At 41.7% G+C, this 24,778-nt stretch overlaps 1 protein-coding gene across 9 annotated transcripts in view; it reads right to left on the minus strand.

The window, feature by feature from the left end:
• The window catches only part of LOC136841002 (interferon alpha-inducible protein 27-like protein 2B), a 248,888-nt gene that overhangs the window by 56,134 nt on the left and 167,976 nt on the right, over positions 1-24,778 (minus strand). For all 9 annotated transcript variants that reach the window (XM_067108021.1, XM_067108028.1, XM_067108022.1 and 6 more), the window contains one exon: positions 7,083-7,350. In XM_067108021.1, coding sequence (XP_066964122.1) covers positions 7,083-7,350 — 268 coding nt within the window. The remainder of the gene's footprint in view (positions 1-7,082; positions 7,351-24,778) is intronic.

Genomic DNA, 24,778 nt, shown 5'->3' on the forward strand with positions numbered 1-24,778 from the left:
TGGTTCCCCCTCGGGCCTATTCGCTTCTTATTTTGGCTTTATTTTGCCTTGTTTTAGACTCACTTCTCTAAGTGTTTGGGAACATGATTTTCATTGTTACATTTAATTTTTGACCTTGTGCTTGGATGCTTTTGAATTTTGTTAATTTTGGGATACTTTCATTTAACTGGAGGTCGGTCATGTCCCTTCACGTCCATGTTGTGTTGGGCCTGCCTATCCTCCTACATGTACCTTATAGACAATTTTTGTTTTATTATGATTTTTTTTTTTGAGTTATTGGTTAGCCTTTACCCCTCTCCTAGGCTTCCTTCCTTTACATCGCCTCAGTTAGGTTAGCCTAGGGGTTGGCTGTAACACTTTTTCCCTTCGGGGAAAAATTCGTTAAGGAGGGGACGATCTCGATCTGTACGTATGAGTTTCATGTCGGTGATCTCGTTCTGTACATGTGTGTTTTGTGTCTGGTGCTTCCCTTTGTTTGGTTTTGGCTTGGATATATTGCCTACATCCACCCTCTCCCTGTTTCGGCTTTTCACTTAGGCTAATGTTCCTAATAAGTTAAGCTGGAATAGCGAGGGTTTACCTGCGTAGCCTATCCTAGTTCAATCCTTCTTTGGGTTGTTTACCAATGGTGACCGGGAGTGCTCTCCCCACTCCTGTTCACACTTCTTTTACCGACTATATATATGTTATTTGTGGTTTCGAGAGTCCCCTTCTCTCCCTTTTATCCTTTGCTCTCTCCCCCTTGGTTTGTTTCAAAGTTTGTTAACTTTCCAAGGTTTGAGAGCAATATCCTTTTTTATGTTATAGCCTACATCCCCTCCCTCTGCATTGATTGATTGTCCCTCGGTGTGTCTGAGTTGGCACTCCACCTGGACCTGGAGGTGACCAGGGTGCTCTCCCCACTCCCGTTCACACTCCTTTTATCTTTCATTGCTCTCCTGGCCGTGAGGTTTTGCCCCTTCCTCTCTTTTTCTCTCGCTCTTGTCGTGCAACACAGCTTACATAGCGAGGGGATCTATGAGAATCTCTGGGCGCCCGGGAGTGCTGTCCCACCCCTGGTCGCTGCTTTGGGTTACCAACCTCCTGGCCTATCCTTCCCCCTTCCTTTTATGTCGACTATTTCCTTAAGTGGTGCTTCCTACATGTTCGCACCTCACTGTTGAGTTCTCATACGAGGCCAGTTAGCGTTCTCCACCTAACTGTCTTCTGCTTTATTTACTTTTCGGCGTTCCCCCTCCTCTTTGCTACTACCTGTTGGTGTTTCGTTATCTTGTTGGGCGCTCTCGCTTGCTTACTGCTATGGCGGTTTTAGTGTTTAGCGGTCGGCGTTATTCCCCCCACCGCTATCACTTCGTTCAGGATATCCTCCTCGGGGTTTTCCTCTTGGCTCGGAGTGCGCCCACTTCGAACAGTTCATAACCTTCCCACATTTTATTCAAACATGATCGCCGGAATGTTCCGTTGACTCTGTTTTTATGTCTATGAGTTTTGTCCTGTTAGCCCGGTTTTCTCTCCGGTTTTCTCGGGGTTTTCCTGGTCTGACTAGGCTATGGCTGCTCTGGTACTCTGCTCCGGCATCCGTTCCAGCATGCCCTTTTCTCATTCGTTCTCGGCTGGTTTTGTCAAGTGCAGGAATGCTCCGCTATCCTGCAACAAACCAGCGGTCCACGGAGTCTATAGCTCCCATTCCGGTCGCAGTCTGTTTTGGATTTATAGTTTGTACGGAAGGTTATGAAGTGCGCTATGCTCTCCTCGAGCAGACTTCTTGATGAACCCGTAGGTTTTATATATACCTGTCGGTTTTCGTCTCCGCCAAACTCCGCCTCATGTGACTTATTCTTGACTCGGAAGGTTGTAAAACGCTATGCTCTCTCCGAGCAGGCTACTTGATGAATCCGTAGGTTTTATTTACACCAGTCGGTTTTATCGCCCACAAACGCCGCCTCCTTTGGCTTATTATTAGTCGTTTGGCACCCGGCAGATTGCGTTATGCGCTATGCTCTCCCGAGCAGGCTACCTGATGAATCCGTAGGTTTCATATATACCTGTCGGTTTTACCTCCGTCAAGCTCCGCCTCATGTGGCTTATTAATAGTCGCTCTTTTCGGCGATAAATCGGTGGTTTCACATATCGCCTATCGATTTCACTCCGCCAAACTCCGTCTCCGGGCGGGATTCTCGTTAATTCGGTAGGTTTCATATAAACCTATCGGTTCTCCGCCTCTTGTGGCTTATTATTAGTTAATCTTTGGCTTATTAATAGTTAATCTTTCGGTGTTTGGGCTCTCTCCGGGCGAGATTCTCGGTGGATCGGTAGGCTTCATATACGCCTATCGATTTCCTCCGCCAAACTCCGTTTCCGGGCGAGATTCTCGGTAAATTGGTAGGTTTCATATACACCTATCGGTTTTTCCTTCGCCAAACTCCGTCTTATATAACTTATTAATAGTTGTTCCTCCGGTGTCTGGGGTCCTATTTTTTCCCCCTCCTGGAGGCCGGCCGCAAGTCTCGTAACTCTTCGCTTCAAGTTAATTGTTTACGGAGAGTTTTCTGAAGACGTTATGGCCTTCTGTCTCGTTCTCGGACCTGTGAACATCGTCCCGGAGCGATAAGTAGGTGCGGGAGTAATTGAGGCAAACCTTTTCCGCTTAGCTCGGAATTAGGTGAGGCAAACTTTTCCTTTAGGGATTCGTTACCTTCTCATCCCACTTTTCGACGGTTTCTGGTCTACCGTCCCTAAGGTGAAAAAAAAAAATTTTAAACCAAGAAGACCCGCTCTGGGGCCCCCTCAAGGACGTCTCGGATCTCTAATCCGGTGCCATCTACGAGTTTGGCCTCGTCTTCTGGAAAGGGACACGGCCCAAGCAAAGCAAGGCGGTTACCCCCTTCTTCCTTTGTTGAAAACTTTTTGCGGGTTTCCTTATAAGGAGCTCGATTTGAGGTCATTGTCAACCTATTAAACTAACTATCTACCTCATGGTCCATGCCTTCCCTTTCCCAGGAGCTTAAATCCCAAGTGATTAATCTCAAGACTCATTGTCAATGGATCACCTGTTAAGTCCTGCTCCGTTCCGAATTCTATCGTTCGGACATCTCCACCTCTTTTTCCCCTCCAGTCTGGGGAATCTTGGTGCCTTCCTTTATGCTTCCCAGCATGAAGGCACCCTCCTGTCGAGTGTGGGCACACGGAGGTTGGTGGAAGGGCATTTCTTCCCTTCGGTCTGGTATCCTCTTATCCGGGTTTTACCAGACTGTCAGAACGAGCATGGCATCTGTCTGGCAGGATCCATAAGTGAGCCCTCAGCTAGGGGCTGGACACATCGTCTCCCTGAGAACTCTAACGGAGTGGCAGGCGGAGAATCCCAAGTTCACGCCAGCTGTGGGGTCTTACCGTGCTCTCTTTGAGAGCCCTGTTTCTTACCCCTTGTGCTCCGAATGTAGCCCCTCTTATCAACAGGCTTGTTTTGAAAATGTATCGCTGAGGCATTTCCGGGAGACAGATATCACAGATGCATTCACAGTGAATCTTCTAACCCTGGACTACGCTTCTAATTTATTCAGCGTACAGCTCCCTAAGCTTCCGGAGTCAATTTTGGAAGCTGAAACAGGGGTGTAAGTCAGGCTTGCCCGTTCCGCCTTGAGCTGAAAAATCTTATGAACAGTTTCACCTGGAGAATTAATCTTTTCCCCAGGTGGGCGTTGTGCCCGGCCCGTCTGGGGCTACTATTGTTACCCAGAGCCTCCGTTCTCATGGGTGTCTACCCTCGAGCAGAAAGCGGTCTGATCTTGCCGGGACCTGTCCCAAGTCCGGCAAGAAGTTCATGTAGTTCAAGAGCCCCCCTGCTCAGGCGGTGGTGCAGGCTCTTCAGGTCTCTGCCCCTAGGCAGCCGTCAGCTCTCACTCCCAGCCTCCACCTCGATGTGTGCGGGTTCAGCCAACACATCAGCCCCTTGTAACACCCCCGTGTGTCTCTGCCTCCCCCACGTGCCCGCAGGAGTTTTCTTTGCTTCATACGAAAACCTAAGGAAAGAATTTTCACTAGACATTTGGCCAGAGGCTCTGACCCTCGGGGTTATCATAGGAGCAGGGATGCATCCTACTCCTCTCCGAGAAATTGGGAAGGCATTCGCTTCACGGGAAGCAATCAAGCCGCCTCCCTGTAGTATTTCTCATATGGGTGGGAGGCTGTACCATTTTCGGGGCCACTGGAACTTCAGTTCCTGGGCCCAGAGTATAGTTATCAGGGCCGGGGTGGGGCTGGACTGTTGTTCCCCCCCCAATCAGGTTCAATCAGCCTCCGGCCAGAGTTCTAGGGGTCTTTGTGAATGGCCTGTCAGGCTTTTTCAGTCTGCCAAGGAAGTTCCCTTCCACTGGAAAATTTTTCCCGGGCGTGTCCCGTTTGTTTTCCTTATTCATGCGGCAAGTCTCGGTTGCTTACAGTCTTGTGGGTTCGGATCCTACTGCGCCGTGGAGCAGTAACCACCTCTATAGACCTTTCCGGCGCTTCCTTTCACATCTTGGTCGCAGAAAGGTCCTATCCCTTCTTGGGATTCAGACTCGGGAGCAGGCGTGCCCATTCAGGTTCATGCCCTCCTCAATGCGGCTCCAGAGTCTTTGCCAGTTTTGAACAATACCGTAGTTCAACAGCTCCCGGTATTAGGAGGCTATGCTAGCTGCATATCTAGTTGCCTGGCTCATTTGGGCACCCAGCGTCGGGAATTGCCTGAGGGCGCGGTCATTATAATCGGTTTCTAGAGTCTTTGGGCTTCTAAGTAACCAGGAAGGAATCCCACCTGATTCAGGAGGGTAGCCTTCCGTGAGTTATGAATCCAGTGGAAGTGGAAAGAGATAGCAAGGACATCCTATCATTTCATCATCTCAAGCATACCTCTCCCCGTGCCCAAGAAAAGGTCCTGGGTTTTCTTCAGTTTGCTTCAGTGACGGTTCTCCTTCTGAAGTCAAAGCTGGAGTTTATGACGGGGTATGGTGGAGTCAGGCGTGTCTCCTTGATTCCTCCTGCTTGAATAGTGGCCTCGGCCTTGCACAACTGTCAAGTGCTTACCGAGTCAGTTCCTCTCCAGCTTTCCCCTCTGGCCTCAGTATTCCACACCGTCACCTCTCTGGCCGGGTGAGGTGGATATTTTTTTTTGGCCCAATGAAGTACATGGTACTTAGTCGGTCACGTTCCGGCAGTTCCATATCAACGCTTTGGAGGGCGGTGACAGTCTTCCTGTCCTGGGAAACTTCTTCCCCCAGAGGTTTCCTTTTTAGGCTGGTTCTGAACAAAACAGCAATAGTGCGCTGCGTAAACAAGTGGTTTTGGACTCCACCAGCTTGTTCAGGTCATGGTTCATTCTTCTCCATAACCAACAGACACAGGTGCTTCTGTCTACCACCCTTCTCGTAGGGGTCCAAAAGGTCACTGCTTTTTTCCCTATCCAGGGCCTCCCCTGGTGTCGGAATAGTCCTTGACGGGCGTCATTCAGGTAGCCTTGTGACCTTTTCCTGGGCCTGGAAGTAGGTCTGTTTGCAACCCAATTCAGCCACAACTATCAAGCTGTCCCGTCTGGTATAAACTCAGCCTGCGTCAGCTCCCTCAAACTCTGATTTCCTGGCTTTGTAGTCTTTGTGAATCTTACAGTTTAGGAGGAAACTGATATTGGTCCTGTTATTACTGTTTTCCTGAAATCAGTTAAGGGATCCTACTCTACTGCAGTATGGTTCTGCAGTTAAGTAACTAGCACTCTTCACATAGTTTTCGAAGCTACAGTACTGATGCGGCCGCATTGGCCTCGAGGAAAGTGTTTTGTTGGAACCAGACTCACAGGCCCTTAACTTTCATCCCTAAGGTCTGTGTTCGTCTAAGAACAGTACTCCGTCCACATTCGGTTTCCTGGTCTTAGCTTCGGTAACCAACAATCATCTTGTTCTTACCTTTCCTTGTTAAGGAAGTCCCAAAAATTTTTAATCAGCTTAGCTTCTAGTGTTAGTTTTCCTGTACTGTCTGCCCTGTCTGGCGCAACCAATCAGTTTGGTTTCCCCTCATCAGGGGTAGTGTTGTGAATTCCTCACCCTAACTTTCTATCCTCAATTGAAGGTCCTCATTTTCGGTGGTCACCTTGGAAAGTACTCCCTTTTACAAGGTCTGTTTCTGTGTCCAGTTTTCTCCTTTCAGGCTTTTTTTAGACAGGCCCTCACTTTTTGTCAGGTCCTCTCCTTTAAAAAGGGGGGGCACTGTCATTGGGTCTGCTATTAGGCAGGAAGTATTTTCTTAATACAAGCCTATTCAGGTGCTATTCTAAGCTCATGATCTTAGACGGTGACCACTTACATTATTTTCATTACATGAACTTAGAGGACCTTTTACTAATGTTCAGGGTAGAATTCTTCTAGTTTTCAACGTTTCTATTTAAGTCTTTAATAGCATAAGAATGATGTTTATTTCTCTGTTACTATTTCACCAGGTGACACAGGACCCCGATCCAGAAAAAGGATTTTGACAAAGGAAAAATCTATTTCTGGAGAGGGGCCCGTGTCACCCGGTGACCCACCTGTTTTTCATTCTCTCCTCCTTGATAAACTTCATTCTAGTGAGGTGGGTGCTAACATGGAATGCGGCTAGTGTTGCCTTGTATACAGTCCGCGAGTAGTGCATGGGCTTGTATCGGCACCTCTCTCGTTGGGACTTTTGACATTGAGAATCTCTATAGGATAAGGTTCCGTGTTTTTGTAGTTCACCCTTTTCCATACACGACTCCATCTAGTGGAGCTCGCTCTGGGGGTAGTAACTCCAGCATTTCATTTAGCTTTCTCTGGTATCTAGCAACGGAATTACCTAGAAATAAGTGCTGAATGGACTATTTCACCGGGTGACACGGGCCCCTCTCCAGAAATAGATTTTTCCTTTGTCAAAATCCTTTTTTTTTTCAATTATATTCTGCTTTTTGAACTTGCAATATTTTGTAACCTTTCATCACTGTCCTTCCACACTTAAGAAATGAAGAGAATTACAAAAATTTAGTACATATTTACAATGTTAATCTTATCAAAAACAAGATTAAAATCTTTCAAAAATTCCTTTACCTGTCAGAGCAAGTGGAGCTGCAGCAACCAATCCCACACCACCAATTACTGAACCAGCAGCTATGCCAGCTCTCTTCCAGAATTTTGATGATGTACCACTGTTGGAGTTGGAATTATTCTGATTTTCACAGCTTGATGATTCAGTGTCTTTGTTAGACTTGCAACTTTCAGTGAAGTCTACAGAGATGTGGTTAGTAGAGAGTGGTGCTTCCCTTGTATTCCTGACTGGCACCTCTGTTGAATCTTGGTTACTTGTACTTTCTCCCTCCTGATAGGGGATAAAATTATATCACCTCAAGAAACACAGTTTGAAAGCACAGTACTGCACTCATAGCAACCATTTTACTGAAGGCTTACCTCATGATCATAGTATTCTGATCATCATGAACTTTTGTAACATACAAGATCATAAAACCAAGATTTCAACAACACCAGAAAAATTAATATAAATTCACAAGTCAAGAGGGATTATCAAATTTAAAGAAAAGCTAAGGCAAGTTACCATCACTGAAAGGTGCTATAACATAAATCCACTGTAATATACAGCTATCACCAACAAAAATAATATACAGCATCCTGTATTCAAGTCACATCAAACTGATTCATTACCTTTAGCAATGGTACTAAGGTTTTTACACGTCCACATTTTTTGTTTAACAGTATAAAACACTCGAGAAACACGCAGCTTTATATTATAAACTTAAAAATATAGTGCAGTTACCTTACCAGGAAAACTTTTCATGCGACCCTTCATGCTTCATACGCTCATTTTTATACAAGAATATAGAAAATTTCAAATGCAACTCCCATACTACTGTAACTTCTCTACAAGAATGAAATTATTATAGTACAAGGACTTTTTCAGACCCCTAGAGTATGACTTATAAACCATTGATGTGGGAAACACAAGGTTAAAATTTCAGTTTTGGTGTCACTTATTTCATGCAAAGAAAATATATGCCAAAATTCAATCTTTGGATACATAAACAATTTCTCAAATGAGATACGTTGTGTTACTTTTTTGCCCTTTTTTCCTCCCTTCCCATCTTCTTTATCTTTCTCCATCTCCTTCTTTCATTTTATCCCATCCTCCTTTTTCTTTTTCTTCTTTCATTTGCTCCTTATCCTCCTTCCTCTTTCCGTTCTTCCTTTTAACTCATTTCTTTAACCTTCTTCCCCTACTCCTTTTCTCTCTGTCTTTCTTCTTTCCTTATATATCCTCCATATCTTATTTCTCATTTAATTCATCTTCCCCCTTTCATACACACTCTCCTTGTTTTTCACTTTGTTTTCCTGGCACTACTTTGCCTCATTTCTCCATTCTTCCTTTTTTATTTTTTGAATTTCTTTATTTCTTCCAAACTTCCTCTTCTTGTTCTCTTTTCAACTTTTATTCCTTTTCGTCTTCTCATTCTTGGACAACAGAAGTACTGGAATGTGCTACTTTCTTACTCAAAGGAAGATACACTGGTCCATTAATTTAGGTCAGGACTCTGAAAAGGCATATGACACTGACTGAAAGTACAGAATCCTTTAAACAACTTATGATTTGGGTTTAAGGAGAGTAGTTAAATTATTCATCAAGCTTTACCTACCCATTTTCTCCAAGTCAAATTAGGTAACACTGTCTAAATAAATAATGCCAAAGAGGAGGAGTTCCCCCAGGAAGTGTGCTAAGAGGATGTGTGTATCGCTATACATGTCCTAAATGTAATTTAGGAACTTATATTGGATCCACCAGGAGGCTTCTGAAGGTATGCATAGACTCATAGTGGAGTAAGCTATAGGACAGGCAGTAAAATTACAAACCCAGAGTTTTCGAATATTAGAAGTCATTCTAGAATGTGTAAAACTTCCATTGAAAATAAGGACTTTTCAGTTTTAGGGCGAACTTCCAGCAGCCATGAATTGACGATTCACGAATCGTTAATGATTAAACGACTCGTCCCCTTGTTAAACAGCCAAACCTCTGCCAGCACTGTACCTCTCTGCCTACCTTTTACTGTATATTGGAATTTTTTTTTTTAGCAAGAGATTTTTTGTTTTTAAGTTGTCACTTTCAACTGTTCCATCTAATTTTTAAAAATTTGTAATCCATTGTGCAATCTTAGTTTTTAAATTTAAATTTATAGCCTTTTTGTAATTTATGTTATTTACTTTGTACAGCCTCGAAAATGTAATGAAGACATTACTAAACGTTGGGAATAAATGGACCCTTTTAACAAGTCTTTATGTCTGCCTCCCCATTGATATATAAATACATATATATACATATATATATATATATATATATATATATATATATATATATATATATATATATATATATATATATATATACACATATTCTATTTATGGGGTATATATATACATATATCTATTTATATATATATATATATATATATATATATATATATATATATATATATATATATATATATATTTATTAGGAATATATATATATATATATATATTTATATATATATATATATATATATATATATATATATATATATATATATATATATATATATATATATATATATATATATATATATAATTGCTTTTAGTGGCATTAATAAGTTTCTTGTGGGCATCTTCATACTGACGGAGTTTTTCCCAATTCTCGTTCACAATTTCTGGTGAAAAATACGCAGACTTCCTTCTTCCATTTATCGATTTTTGTCACAACAGCTGTTTTGCCTTTAATGGCATTATCAAGTGACTACTGACTTACAATCTGGCCTTTTGGCCTACTAAAATCATCGTGTGGGAAGAATAACCTTAAGGTCTGGGTACTGGTTGGTCAAGGGATTAAAAGCTTAACCATTTCAGGGCATTGTTTTGGGTACAAAGAACATGTATGACAACAAAATTGAAAAGTTTAAACAAGTGGTTGAACAAATACTGTATTCAAATACAGTACCATGTTCTAGTGTTTCCTTAATTATGTGTTTAAAATTTAGTAAAACTTTACATGTTAGTTTGCAAATACAGAAAGTAAGGTACAAAAATAAATAATATTTCATAGCATATGTAAGGGTACAAATAAACAAATGTCTGTTTATATATATATGTGTATACCGTAATATTGAATTTTAGTGTATTTGTGCGTCAAAATGCTCTACACTGATTAATGGCTGGAGGTTCATGTTGAGCGGGGGCTCAGTGACTTGAGCAAGCATGTTACTTCGCTGGGCACTCTCACACCCGCTAAGGGGCATGATGTACCCACTGGTTTGGGGCATGCTGTCTGGTCCCTGTTGGCTCGCACATTCCTTCTCCTGCTGGAGGGGAGTATATGATCCGACTCTTGTTGAATATTCAGGGTCGGTTTATTGGTAGATTGATAGATTGATAGATGGATAGATAGATACAGCTATATATATATATATATTGTCAAGTCCTGACATCTTTGTAATTGTCACCTTTATATTAAGCCTCCACCACCGCCATCTGTTGTTGGGTTTGTCTCCAGACTTCAATTTTAGTCCTTGTTTTCCTAGCACCGCTAGTGAGTTATTGTAAAATTACTTATGTTTATTTTTGATCCTTGGGAAAAGTGACTTAACAGCTTTCCATGCTTCGGTAAGAGGAGAGCTCCATAACCTTAGGTGGTGAATACTTGTTTCCTAATATAAAGTATTGTGATATTGTGCCACTCTTTATAGTGAGAAGTGAGTAAAATACTTTTGATTGTACTTATGGTTGTATCTATCCTACGGTAACCATTGGAGGCATATAATAATTATTCGATCACGAGTGACAACTAAAGCTAAAGAAAGAGGTTAACATCAGGAAAAACGGAAATTCACTACAGTGGGGGCCTGACCGAAGGATATGAAGTGATATGAAGTGATATGAAGTGATATGAAGTGATATGAAGTGATTTAAAAGCTCGTTAGTGTAGTGATCGAATTTTGTGAATTTCCGTTAATGTACAATCAATTGTAATACCTCCACCGTTGTTGAGCTCTCCCTTCTGCGATCAAGGTGCCGTGTTGTATACGCCATCGCAAGTATTACTGATAGTTCGGAGGAAGTGCAGCGCAGGAATCGGTATTTAGTCGCCCGTTCTGTTGCCTTGACGTTGCCGACTATCGCATTTTTGCGGTCCTTAGTCACTCAGACGTATTAGAATGCTTCTGGATTAATTTCCTTCATAGGGTACTCATCCCCCTCTTGCCGATTGTTTGGAGGAAGTGCAGTGCAAGGAATCGGTACTTAGTCGCCGTTCTGTTGCCTTGACATTGCCGACTATCGCTATTATGTTCTTTAGTCACCCCAGGCGTATTGGACCACTTAGGGTAACCATACCCTCTCATCATTCAGGGATTAATTTCCTCAGGGATTACTGTCCTCTTTACAGAATACGAGAACCAAGGAACGTTTTTCCTAGTGCTTTGTTAAGTGAGTTTTGTGAAGGTGACTTTGTACAACCTCAGTGTACGTTCCTTAGTGTATTTTGCATAGTAAAGTGATAGTTTAGTGAAAGTAACGTTGTGCTACCTCCAGTGTATGTTAATTAGTGGTTCTTGTATACTTAAGTGAGTTTTTGTGAAAAGTTACGTTAACTAGTGCATCGTGCATAGTTAGTGATAGTTTCGTAAAACTTAGTGACGTGTCTTGTTTCTGTGCTTTCGTTAGGGTAACGTTCAGAGGCAGTTCGGTGAAATCTTTGTCTATTAGTATATATTTCTTTAAAGTGGGAATATATTCATACCCGTGACAGTAAGTGTTAGTGATTCGGTGATTTATTGACCTAGTGATTAGTGATTCGGTGATTTGACCTAGTGATTAGTGATTCGGTGATTTATTGACCTAGTGCTTAGTGATTCGGTGATTTATTGACCTAGTGCTTAGTGATTCGGTGATTTATTGACCTAGTGCTTAGTGATTCGGTGATTTATTGACCTAGTGCTTAGTGATTCGGTGATTTATTGACCTAGTGCTTAGTGATTCGGTGATTTATTGACCTAGTGCTTAGTGATTTGGTGATTTATTGACCTAGTGCTTAGTGATTTGGTGATTTATTGACCTAGTGCTTAGTGATTCGGTGATTTATTGACCTAGTGCTTAGTGATTCGGTGATTTATTGACCTAGTGCTTAGTGATTCGGTGATTTATTGACCTAGTGCTTAGTGATTCGGTGATTTATTGACCTGGTGCTTAGTGATTCGGTGATTTATTGACCTAGTGCTTAGTGATTCGGTGATTTATTGACCTAGTGCTTAGTGATTCGGTGATTTATTGACCTAGTGCTTAGTAATACGGTGATTTATTGACCTAGTGCTTAGTGATTCGGTGATTTATTGACCTAGTGCTTAGTGATTCGGTGATTTATTCACCTAGTGCTTAGTGATTCGGTGAATCACCCATAAAGGGATAGAGATGTAATACTTCTTATGGTTTAGCCATTGGTGATTCAGTGGTTTAGCAATAGTGATGCAGTGATTCGGTGACAGTGACTGGAAAGTGCTCGTAGTGGACCAAAAGTGTTTTCGGATCCACCATGTCTTTCAACATGGAGAAGTTTTTGAGGACCCTGGGGGCACCTCTTATCGTTGAAAGATGCCAAGAAAAACGACCTGAAAAAAGATTGCCGAGCAAGCAGGTATTCCTGTATTGCCCTCCATGGTGAAAGCAGAACTGCTGGGTAGAGTTTTGGATTTCCTGGTAGCCAAAGCTTCCGTTTCATCAGAAGAAACTGCTTCCTTCGGCCCTTACATTAGGGGAGGCGTAGCTGAGGCTATAGAGGATCCAGAATTGGTGAAGCTCAAGTTGCAGCTTGAATTGGAGAGAGAGAAAAAGGCAGCTCGTCAAGCTGAATATGAGCAGAAAGAAAGGATGATAGCCTTGGAACGACAGGAAAGAGAAGAAAAGATAGAGATGGAGAGACAGCTAGCCAATATCAGGTTGGACGAGAAAGGCAAAGAGAGAGAGCTTGGCGAATGTTTTTCCCTCACTAAGGCTCTTAAACTACTACCCTCGTTTGATGAAAAAGAACCAGACGTGTTCTTTTTGGTATTTTTGAGGACACAGCCACAACCTTGCATTGGCCAGAAGAACAATATGTTCTACTCATTCGGAGTGCACTGAAAGGCAAGGCTGCTCATATAGCCTCTCAAATGTTAGAGGAACGAGATTACTATGTCCTGAAGAAAGCTGTCCTTGATGCCTATACCATTACAGCTGAAGGGTATAGACAAATGTTCAGGAACTCCATAAAAGGAACCACTCAAACTTATTTGGAATTGTTTCAGGTCAAATTAAAACAGTTTAAGAAATGGCTAGAATCTGAAAACAACTACCTTTGAACAATTACAGAACTTAATGGTACTAGAGGAGTTTTTGAGGAGAATTCCTTCCAACATTTCTGTGTACATCAGAGAACGGCAGGAGAAGGATGGGAAGAAAGCGGCTCTTCTTGCTGATGAATATCACCTCATCCATAAGGTTAAGAAACATAACTCTACAGATCAGGCAAGTATAAATATTTATTGTTCCTTCTGTAAACAGAAGGGACATGCCATAAAAAGACTGTCCTAACCCCATGTCAATTTTCTAAGGTTATGCAGCCTTCTCAAGCAAACTGCAGGAACAGACCAGAGACTACTCAGAGCAAAAGCCAAAGAAGGCTTGCTCTCCATTGTTCTCAAGTCACAAATGACTTCTCAGATTTCCTTTGCTCTGGTACTGTCAATAATTACCCTGTAAAGTTGTTAAGGGACACAGAATCGTCACAAACTATAGTAAGTGGTAAATTGAAACCTCTGACCCAGCCTACTAATAAATATGTCACCATCACTGATTTATCCAGTAAATTAGTGTTACCTGTGGTTAATATGTATATAGATTGCCCTTACTTTACTGGAAGAACCAAGTAGCCTTACTGGTTAGAGATTTGCCTTGTGAGAAAGCTGATATTCTGCTAGGAAATGATTTAGCTGAAGGAACTGTCTTACCTAATCTCATTATTTCTCAACCAGTGTGTGTTATAGAAAATGAGGCAGAACCAACAGGAAGTTCTACCTTGTCAAGCCACCACTCGTTCTGCTGCTACTAAAGCTGCAAATTGGAGCTCCCACTGATGACGACACCTCAAACTCCTTGCCAAGCTTAGCAGACTTGGTTGGTCTCCAGCATGATGATTTCGTCAATCTTCAGAGATCAGATGATAGCCTTAAGGGTTGCTTCAACAAGATTAAAAATCCCTCAGATAAGAGCCAGAAGTTACCCTTATTTTATCTAGAGAATAATATCCTCATGCGTCATTACAGGTCTCCTACACTGACTGACAAAGACTGCGTGGGCGACTGTCATCAACTGGTTGTACCTGGCAGCCTCCGATCTTCAATCATGAAATTAGCTCACTCTGCTGAGAGTCATCTAGGCATCACAAAAGACATACAGGCGCCTCCTAGAAGATTTCTACTGGCCCAGAATGAAGATGGACGTAAAGAGTTTCGTAGAGAGGTGTCATGTGTGCCAAGTTACTGGAAGGCCTAATGAAAAGATACCACCAGCCCCTCTAGTGCCCATTGTGGTCCCTAATACACCTTTTGATAAAATAATTATAGACTGTGTTGGGCCTTTGCCAAAAAAACTAGCCACAGTAATGAATATATACTAAGTGTTCTTTGCCCCACTACTAGGTTCCCTCTAGCATTTCCACTTAAAAATATCTCTGCTAGAACCATTATCCAACAGCTGATTAAAGTTTTTACATTGTTTGGTTTTCCTAGGGAACTTCAATGCGATAGGGGTACCAACTTTACCAGTACATTGTTCCAGAGTGCTCTCCATCAGTTTAACATCTTTAATGTTCTCTCTTCAGCCTATCATCCTCAGTCAATGGGGCCTTAGAGAGAGTACATCAGACTCTTAAGAATTTGCTCGACGCTACGGAATGGAAACGGAGAAGGAATGGGATGAAGACCTAGACTTACTTCTGTACACACTTCGAGGCACCAAATGAGTCTACAGGAGTTTCTCCATTTGAGATGATGTTTGGACGAAGACCTAGGTCCAACCTAAGCATGATAAAAGAACAGATACTAAAAGGTTCTAGGAAAGAAAATCAGGTAAGCCTTCCCAATACTTGAAGACCTTTGGAGGAGAAGTTGTTGTATATCCATGCCTTCGCTCGAAAGAACTTTCAGCATGCTCAAGAGCTTATGAAGGATAGATATGACAAGAAGGCAAAGGTAAGAGAGTTTAAGTGTGGAGATAAGGTGCTGGTATATCACTGCATACCTGGCTCCCCTTGAGAGAGAAATTCATGGGACCTTTGAGATTATCAGGCGGACCACAAAAACAAATTATATTATTGCAACTCCTGACAGACGTAAGTCTACTCAGCTTGTACATGAACTTGATAAAACCCTATCATGAATCTTCCACAGGTATAGTTAATCATGTAATTCATGACGTTAAGTCTGCCAAGCAGAGTTTTTCACTAACGCCTCTTAATCATAGGTCACAGAATGAGATGCAGAATGAGGTGCAGACTCCTACCGAAGTTGGTACAGAGGTGAGCCATGAAGATGACGAGACTGATTTCAGTGTGAAGTCTACTTTGTCTTGGAAGGACATGAACAATTCGGAAATTCTAAAGTCCTTCCACAGTTCCTAGACTCTTCACCCAATCAAAAGAAAGACTTGAGTGTACTCATTAGCAAGTATGCATCAATTTGCTCAGATAGGCCTGGAAGTTGCACCAAAGTAAAGCATGATGTGGTACTAGAACCTAATACAAAACCCATCAGACAATCTTTTTTACAGGGTATCTCATCGCCATCTGCCTATCTTGAAACAGGAAGTGGAATACTTACTGGAACATAACCTCGCCAAGCCCAGTACATCCCCCATGGCTTCTCCATGCATTCTGGTAAGGGAAAGCCAACAATACCTACCGCATGTACCTCGATTATAGAAAACTTAATTTAAAGACTGTCAAAGACTCTTACCCATTGCCCAGAATAACTGATATAATAGATTCTGTCAGTAATGCCAAATATTTAACTCAAATAGACCTGCTGAAAGGCTACTACAGATTAAGCTAACAGAAAGGGCCAAAGAAGCTTCAGCGTTCATCACCCTTTTGGTTTATTTGAATATAATGTATTGCCATTTGGCCTAACCAATGCCCCAGCTACATTTCAGAGGACTATGCAAGACATCATCAGGGGACTCCCCATGTATATGTACCACCTGGACGACATTGTCATAGCAACCACTACCTGGGAAGAACACCTGAGAATACTAACTTCCCTCTTCGAAAGATTAAGAGAGGCAAACTTGACCATCAACCTTGCAAAGAGCTCCTTTGGTAAAGGTCAGGTAACTTATCTTGGTCACATCATAGGCAGTGGCACTATTGTTCCTAAGGATGTGAACATTTGTGCCATCCAGGAATATCCAGAACCAAGGAATAGGAAAGAGCTTAAGACATTTTTAGGCATGGTGTCATACTATTCCCGATTTTGCCCAAACTTTTCAATAATCACTGCTCCACTTTTTGCTCTAACTTCAACCAAAGTACCTTTTAAGTGGACATGTAATCATAACAGGGCCTTTGATCAGCTGAAACTATTTATGATTTCAAAGCCACTTCTACAAGCTCCTGACTTCACCAAACCTTTCTATCTTCAGGTAGATGCCAGCAACATCGGTTTTTGGTGGTGTTCTTTTACAGGAAATCGTGAGTGATGGTGCTGCTTCCTTGCCTCTGTTGGAGAGACTCTTGCCCATAGCCTATCATTCTGGATTCTTCAAAAGGCCACAACTCAGATGGGCTACAGTAGAAAAAGAATTATTCAGTATAATCAACACGTTGCTACATTTCCGTCCGTATCTGGAAGGCCCAGACAATGTTATTGTCTACTCTGACCACATGCCTCTGAGTTTCTCCACGTCACGAAGTTCACCAACCAGAAACTCCTCAGATGGTCCTACATCCTCTCCTCATTTAACATCGAAGTGAGGAAAATCTCAGGATCACAGAACACCATCGCGATGCTCTATCGCGTCAACCTCGGCTCCTAGAGTTGAGAGACATTGCTTGGAATTGTATAAATCTCAATCTTTTTAGTTATATTCTTAAAATAGTCTTGGATAGTAATTTTACTCTCAAAAAGGAGAATGTCAAGTCCTGACATCTTTGTAATTGTCACCTTTATATTAAGCTTCCACCACCGCCATCTGTTGTTGGTTTGTCTCCAGACTTCAATTTTAGTCCTTGTTTTCCTAGCACCGCTAGTGAGTTATTGTAAAATTACTTATGTTTATTTTTGATCCTTGGGAAAAGTGACTTAACAGCTTTCCATGCTTGGTAAGAGAGAGCTCCATAACCTTAGGTGGTGAATACTTGTTTCCTAATATAAAGTATTGTGATATTGTGCCACTCTTTATAGTGAGAAGTGAGTAAAATACTTTTGATTGTACTTATGGTTGTATCTATCCTACGGTAACCATTGGAGGCATATAATAATTATTCGATCACGCAGTGACAACTAAAAAGCTAAAGAAAGAGGTTAACATCAGGAAAAAATGGAAATTCACTACAATATATATATATATATATATATATATATATATATATATATATATATATATATATATATATATATATATATATATATATATATATACATATATACAAGCAGTCCCCGGTTTAATGACATGGTTGGATTCCTATACCGCGGAGGAAGCTGAAAAATCGTCATAAACCAAAAAATTGTCAAAAATCATCAAAAAAACTAAGAAAACCTTACTTTTAATGCTTTGGGTGTACAGTGACCCCTCGCTACTTCGCGATTCGATTATCGCGAATTCACGACTTCGCAGAGTTTTTAATATATATTAGCCCTTAAACGCCTACTGGACATACCATACGTCGACTAAAATTGTCTGTTGGGTGCCAAATGGACGTATGGTACGTCGACTAAAAATGGTTTTTTAAAATATTTGCGGAAAAATAATTATAGGCCTAGTTTTGCGAAAGGTTTTAAATCACGCCGCCTTGAGGATGCTGGGTTCACGGATCACGCTGTTGTTTTATTTATAAGCGTCACCCAGACGCGCATGCGAAATCTTCTTCCTTCGCACCAGAAAGCATCAGCGCGCATCGTCGGAGAGCGATATCTTGACGCATCCGTGTTTTGCAGAACTTTGGCTCCTGTTTGCGTATTTGTGAGGCAACAGGACGTTTGCAGAGATGTCCCAATGTCGTCAGGACCGTGAAAGGCGCATATTGCCTGTCGGTAGTGAGCGTGTGAGGCGAGTTTTAGACTGGGATGCTGGAGAGGGACCAAGCACCCAAGATGACCCAGCTTCTCAACGCCGTGTTGTGCGGCCCACGTGTGACGAAGGGGACCAAGGACCACATCCCGTGCCTTTTACGACCCTAGGAAGCATTGGGGTGTCCTGAGGGCATCTGTAAGCATTTGGGAGGCCTCAACAAAGGACATTGACGAGTACTTGTTGGAGCTTCGATCGAGAGCAGGTGGAAAGTCCTCATTTCGATGGCAGTTGGTCATCCAGTGATGAGGACATCACGCCTGATGTTGGTGATGACGGTATTTGCCCCCAATGCCACGTCAGACGAGCCATAGGAGGAAACTGAGCTGAATTTAGTGGTTTCAGTGCGTTATGAGGGAGAGTCTGAGGAGGAGGAGCGCCCCGATTGTAGCTGGTGGGGGCGAAACAGAAAGTGATGGTGAAAGTGAGGGAGATGGGCCAGTTGGGAGGGGTGGGGAGTGCGAAGTCGTGCCCTTGCGGGCGTGACCCTGCCCGTAGAAGGTCGCAACGGCATGCAGCTTGGGTGAAGGCCGTTCGTCCGAAAGTGATGAGGGGTTGGTTGGAGGACCCCACCCCACCTAACATGCACCCATTCACGGCAGCACCTGGACTGACCGTCCCTGTGCCTCTCACTACACTGGGGTTCATTCAGCTCTTCCTGGCGCGGGAATTGCTGGAATACCTCGTTGCAGAGATGGCAGGTTACGCTCGGTACTGCCGTGAGGAACTGCAGACGACGTTGTCGTATGCTGGCGGGCTGCAACCTCACGGACATGGCGCATTTTTTGGGGCTCCACATTTTTTTGGAATGATGCCTGCTGCGGCGTCCAGGCAATATTGGAGGCAGAATTTTTTTTTAGTACGCCCAAAGTGCCCGGCATTATGCCTGCCCGTGATAGTTTCCTGGCGTTGGGCAGGTATTTCAACGCTTCAACCGGAGCCATACCCGAATAACCCCGGCCGCCTCATCTTAATCCATGAGTGTTGGAGTACATTCGTGAACGGTGCCAGTTTCTCGTGGTTCCTTCCAAGAACCTTTCTTTGGATGAGGATGATGCCATACAAAGGGCGTCTAAGTATAAAGTGTACAACCCCAAAAAAGCCAAAGAAATATGGTGTAAAGTTATTTTTATTACAGAATCCAACACTGGATACGTTGTAGACTTCTCGGTGTATTCTGGGGCTCTTCTCCACGCTGCGTGACGCTGTCTTCGGTCTTGTGGATCGTTTCCGTAACCAGGATACCACCTGTTTATGGATAATTATTATAACTCCAGTATCCCTGGCCCAGGAACTGTATGAAGCAGGTGTGCCGTCAGTGGTACCCTTCCGGTTGGTGCGTGGGGCCCGAATGTCCTCAAGAGGTTTGCTAGCCAGCTGCAACATCTGGCAAGAGGAGAGACAGTGGCGGCGGAAGGGAGATGTCTTCGTCATCTGTTGGAGAGGTCCGACTCGTGCCCATGATTACGATTTCGGTCATGAGCCCATCAAGAAGAGATCATTCAGCGGAAGAAGACACATCGGCAGGGCCGAGTTACGTGTGAGGAGTTTCGTGTCCAACGCCCTACTGTCATCAGGCACTACAAACAGGCACATGGGAGGAGTTGATCTCTTTTGATCAACTCATCCAGTAATATCCCTTCGCCAGGAAAACCAGGAGGTGGACACAGAAGCTCGTCAAATACCTCCTTCAGTTGGCCCTCAGAATGCCTACATCCTTTACTGTGGGTACAATTCTGGCGTTCGGAGGTTGTCCCACATCCAGTTTCTTGAGGTGGCTGGGAATGCCCTCATAAACTTTAATCCAGAGGAGTGGCCTTCCAACACCGCCCCTGCCCCGAGCTCCAGCTCTGCCCCGAGAGGAAAGGGCAGATGTCGCTAGGAGGGCCAACCTCGGTCTTCCTGCTCCTGCCGACGCCGCCCTTGATGATGCTGCCGCCCTTCCTCACATTCCAATGTCCCGTCGGGTAGTCGACCCTGTGTGTCGGCTGCAGGCAGGAGATCAAACACTGGAGCTCCTAGAAGGGCGTAAACAGAAACGGTGCCGGGTGTGCCATATGAATGGCAGAAGAAGAGACACCCGGTCGTCTGTCGCACCTGCAAAGGTAGCACTGCAGGTTCAGGAGTGTGACCGCAAAGTACCACACTGCGGTCATATATTGAGTGCACCTACCGGCGACACCGGAGGCGCGGTGGGCCGCCCCATCCCGCAGTAGGGCGCGCGTCTCCTCCCTCCGCCTGTGCCTCGTCATGTCGAGAGGAAAAAATGCAAGACTCTTCAATGGAGGAGGGGAAAACAAGAACAGAAAGAAGAGTCAGGATTACGGTAAGTATTCTGCATTGAATTTATTTTTAGTTTTATATTTATTACAAGTTTTTATATATCTGTATTTATTAGTGTTTTGTATATTATTTCGTTTTATGCAAAAAAAGTTTTTCACATGCATTCCTTTTAGTTATGTATTCGTACCAAAGTAAAAACAATATAATATTATATATATGTGTATGTATGTATGAATATATATATATATATATGTATGTATGTATGTATGTATGTATGTATGTATGTATGTATGTGTATATATATATATATATATATATATATATATATATATATATATATATATATATATATATATATATATATATATATATATATATTATATATATATATATTTATTATATATTATATATTATATTTTCTTTTTGGTAAGCAAAAAATCTAATATTCTGATGATATTCAATCATTTACCTTCATTTTGCAACAAACGGAAAGTCTCTAGCACAATATTTTGACTTATGGTGAATTTTTGAAAAAAACTTTTTCCTTCCATCCGCGCACGGGAAATCCACTGAAAATGTCAGCATTTCTTGAGTCACCTTGTCGTAATTTTCGCGCCATTTTATATTATTCGTTACATAAAGTATTATACATCAAAATGTGCGCAATTTCATTTAAAATACAACAAAAAATAAATAATTCTTTTAGCTTTTAACAGTTTTGAAATATTTTCATTTAAATCACGATAACTGACCGAAATGCTCAAAAAACGCAATCGTAAGCCAAAATTCTTACATTCTAGTAACAATCAATCATTTACCTTTATTCTGCAATAAACGGAAAGTCTCTAGCACAATATTTCGATTTATGGTGAATTTTTGAAAAAAACTTTTTCCTTCCCTCCGTGCGCGGGAAATCCGCTGAAAATGTCAGCATTTCTTGTGTCACCTTGTCGTAATTTTTTCGCCGTTTTATATTATTTGTTACATAAAGTGTTATACATCAAAATGTGCGCAATTTCACGTAAAATACAACAAAAAATAAATCATTCTTTTAGCTTTTAACAGTTTTTAAATATTTTTATATAAATCATGATAACTGACAAAATTTTAACCTTCGGTCAACTTTGACTCGACCGAAATGGTAAAAAAACGCAATTTTAAGCCAAAAGTCTTACATTCTAGTAACAATCAATCAATCATTTACCTTCATTTTGCAACAAACGGAAAGTCTCTAGCACAATATTTGGATTTATGGTGAATTTTTGAAAAAAACTTTTTCCTTACGTCCGCGCGCGGGAAATCCACTGAAAATGTCAGCATTTCTTGAGTCACCTTGTTGTAATTTTCGCGCCGTTTTATATTATTCGTTACATAAAGTGTTATACATCAAAATGTGCGCAATTTCATGTAGAATACAACAAAAAATAAATAATTCTTTTAGCTTTTCACAGTTTTGAAATATTTTCATTTAAATCACGATAACTGACAAAATTTTAACCTTTGGTCAACTTTGACTCGACCGAAATGGTCAAAAAACGCAATTGTAAGCCAAAATTTTTACATTCTAGTAACAATCAATCATTTTCCTTCATTTTGCAACAAACGGAAAGTCTCTAGCACAATATTTCGATTTATAGTGAATTTTTGAAAAAAAACTTTTTCCTTCCCTCCGCGCGCGCGAACTCCGCTGAAAATCTTAGCATTTCTTGGTCACCTTGTCGTAATTTTTTCGCCGTTTTATATTATTCTTTACATAAAGTGTTATACATCAAAATGTGTGCAATTTCATGTAGAATACAACAAAAAATAAATCATTCTTATAGCTTTACCATTTTTGAAATATTTTCCTTATAAATAACGATAAATAGAAAAAATCAACCTTCCAGTCAACTTTAACTCGATCGAAATGGTAAAATGCAATTGTAAGCTAAAAAAACTTACAGTCTAGTAATATTCAATCAATTTCCTTAATTTTGAAACAATTGGAAAGTCTCTAAATCACAATATTTCGATTTATGGTGAGTTTTGAAAAAACTTTTTTTACCTTCAGCATTTCAATTCATGCATCATTTTGTGATAATATTTTTCTCTGTGTTGCTTTAATCGTTTTACAATCTGTTATATACCAAAATCATTGCAATTTAGTGTAAAATGCAACTAAAAAAAAAAGTAACTCATTAGCTTTAACCGTTTTGCTTACAGCAAGCGCGTTTGTATACAATTATATATGAATTTTTTTTTGGCTGTCATATATTCCAATATTTATATATGATACTGATATTTTTTCATTTCTGATGGTTGCATACTAAACTTCAGACAATGAGAAAAAAAAAGCAAAAATGAACTCTTAATCTTAAAAACTAAGCATGCTGTGATTTTTTGAAAAAACTTTTTCCACTGATTAGCTCCCGAATACGCCTGTTGCATCGGAAGACGTTTTTGTAAATAGAGGCTCAGCGTTTAAGGGTTAATGGAAAATATATCACGGGATTTTCTGGGAAATTCTAGAAAAATCGTATGATATATGAACACCCAAAATTTCTCATTAAATCCATTAAAACACTAATAATAAATAGTATTTCCTAGTCTAAGAACAACAAAACAAGCGTAAAATAGCAAAACAACACATATTTGCACTTGTAACTCCTATGACAAAAAAAAAGAACCATCTATAAGTGATGCCTATACAGTTACCTCTTCCCTTGTTCCATTGTTGGGAAAACACAAAGTATACCATCTCACGTGACTAAGTGCGTTGTAACATTCTGTGATTGGTGCATGGGAGGGAGATGACAAATCACAGCTTCCCGATTTCTGATCGGGCCTGTGATTGGTGCTTGACTGATGCTCAAAGCCGCATCTCCCCTTGTCTCTCTCTCTTAAGAGCCCTTCAATAAAGAAAACTCGACAAAGTTTACTTTACGCTGTGCTGTGTGATTTTTTTGTGTTTTGTTGAACTTTGCTGGCAATTTTCACCCCAAATGGCTCCCAAGCATGCTGCTTCATCCAAGGCTGGTACTGAGCCTAAACGCCATCAAAGAATGATGACGATCGCTGAAAAGGTGAAACTTCTTGATATGTTGAAGGAAGGGAGAAAGTTCGTGGCTGTAGCCCGCCATTTTGGCGTGAATGAATCCACCACCATAAAATCTACAAGGACAGCATAAAATTAGGAAGACAGCTGCCATCACCTTTAACAAGTCGGCGATAAGAGTAGTTATGGCTCGTAATAAAATGATCGTCCGTATGGAAGCTGCTTTGGCCATATGGATAGCCGACTGCCAAAAGAAGAACATAGCCTTGGATACGAACATTATCCAAACAAAGGCTAGGAGCCTGTATGAGACCTTCGCCGCTAAGGAACCAGAGGACGACAGTGGCGACCGCAAAGAAGTAGAAGATGATGAAAAAGACATAGAAGATCCGCAACCAGGGACGTCCAGTCATTTACCATGTAAGAAACTGCAATTTTCTGCTTGCAAAGGGTGGTTTGCAAAGTTTCAGAAACGCTATGGCCTAAAAAGCTACGGAAGCTTGCATGGCAGATTGTTTTTCGCCTGACACGTTCACTGCTGAAACATATGTCAATGAAACCTTCATGAAGATTATCTCTGAGGTGGATACCAGCCCAAACAAGTTTTTTATGGACGAGACAGGCTTGTTTTTGGAAAAGAATGCCCTCACAACTTTCCTGTTCAAAGAGGAAGCAAAAGCCTCTGGCTTTAAAGCATGAAGGATCGTGTGACCCTCGTGATGTGTGGCAATGTGTCTGCGGGATTTTATTAAAGCCAGGACTTATTTACAAGTCTAAAAACCCAGGGCTTTAAAAACAAAAACAAGAATCTCCCTACCTGTACATTGGATGCACAATCCAAAGGCCTGGATAGTGAAGATGCTGACCTCCAGCTGGTTCCACCAGTGTTTTATCCTGCAAGTGAAGGTGTATCTAGCAGAAAAGGGCATGCCATTCAAAAGTCTTTCTCACTATGGATAATGCTGGTGGCCATGCTACTGATCTGTTGTATTCGACTGGTTCAGGTTGAGTTCAACTTCCCAACACGACATCACTTGTTCAGCCAATGGACTAGGGGTTATCAGGGCGTTCAAGGCCC

This window comes from Macrobrachium rosenbergii, chromosome 8 (assembly GCF_040412425.1).
Source record: "Macrobrachium rosenbergii isolate ZJJX-2024 chromosome 8, ASM4041242v1, whole genome shotgun sequence".
NCBI classification, from domain to species: domain Eukaryota; kingdom Metazoa; phylum Arthropoda; class Malacostraca; order Decapoda; family Palaemonidae; genus Macrobrachium; species Macrobrachium rosenbergii.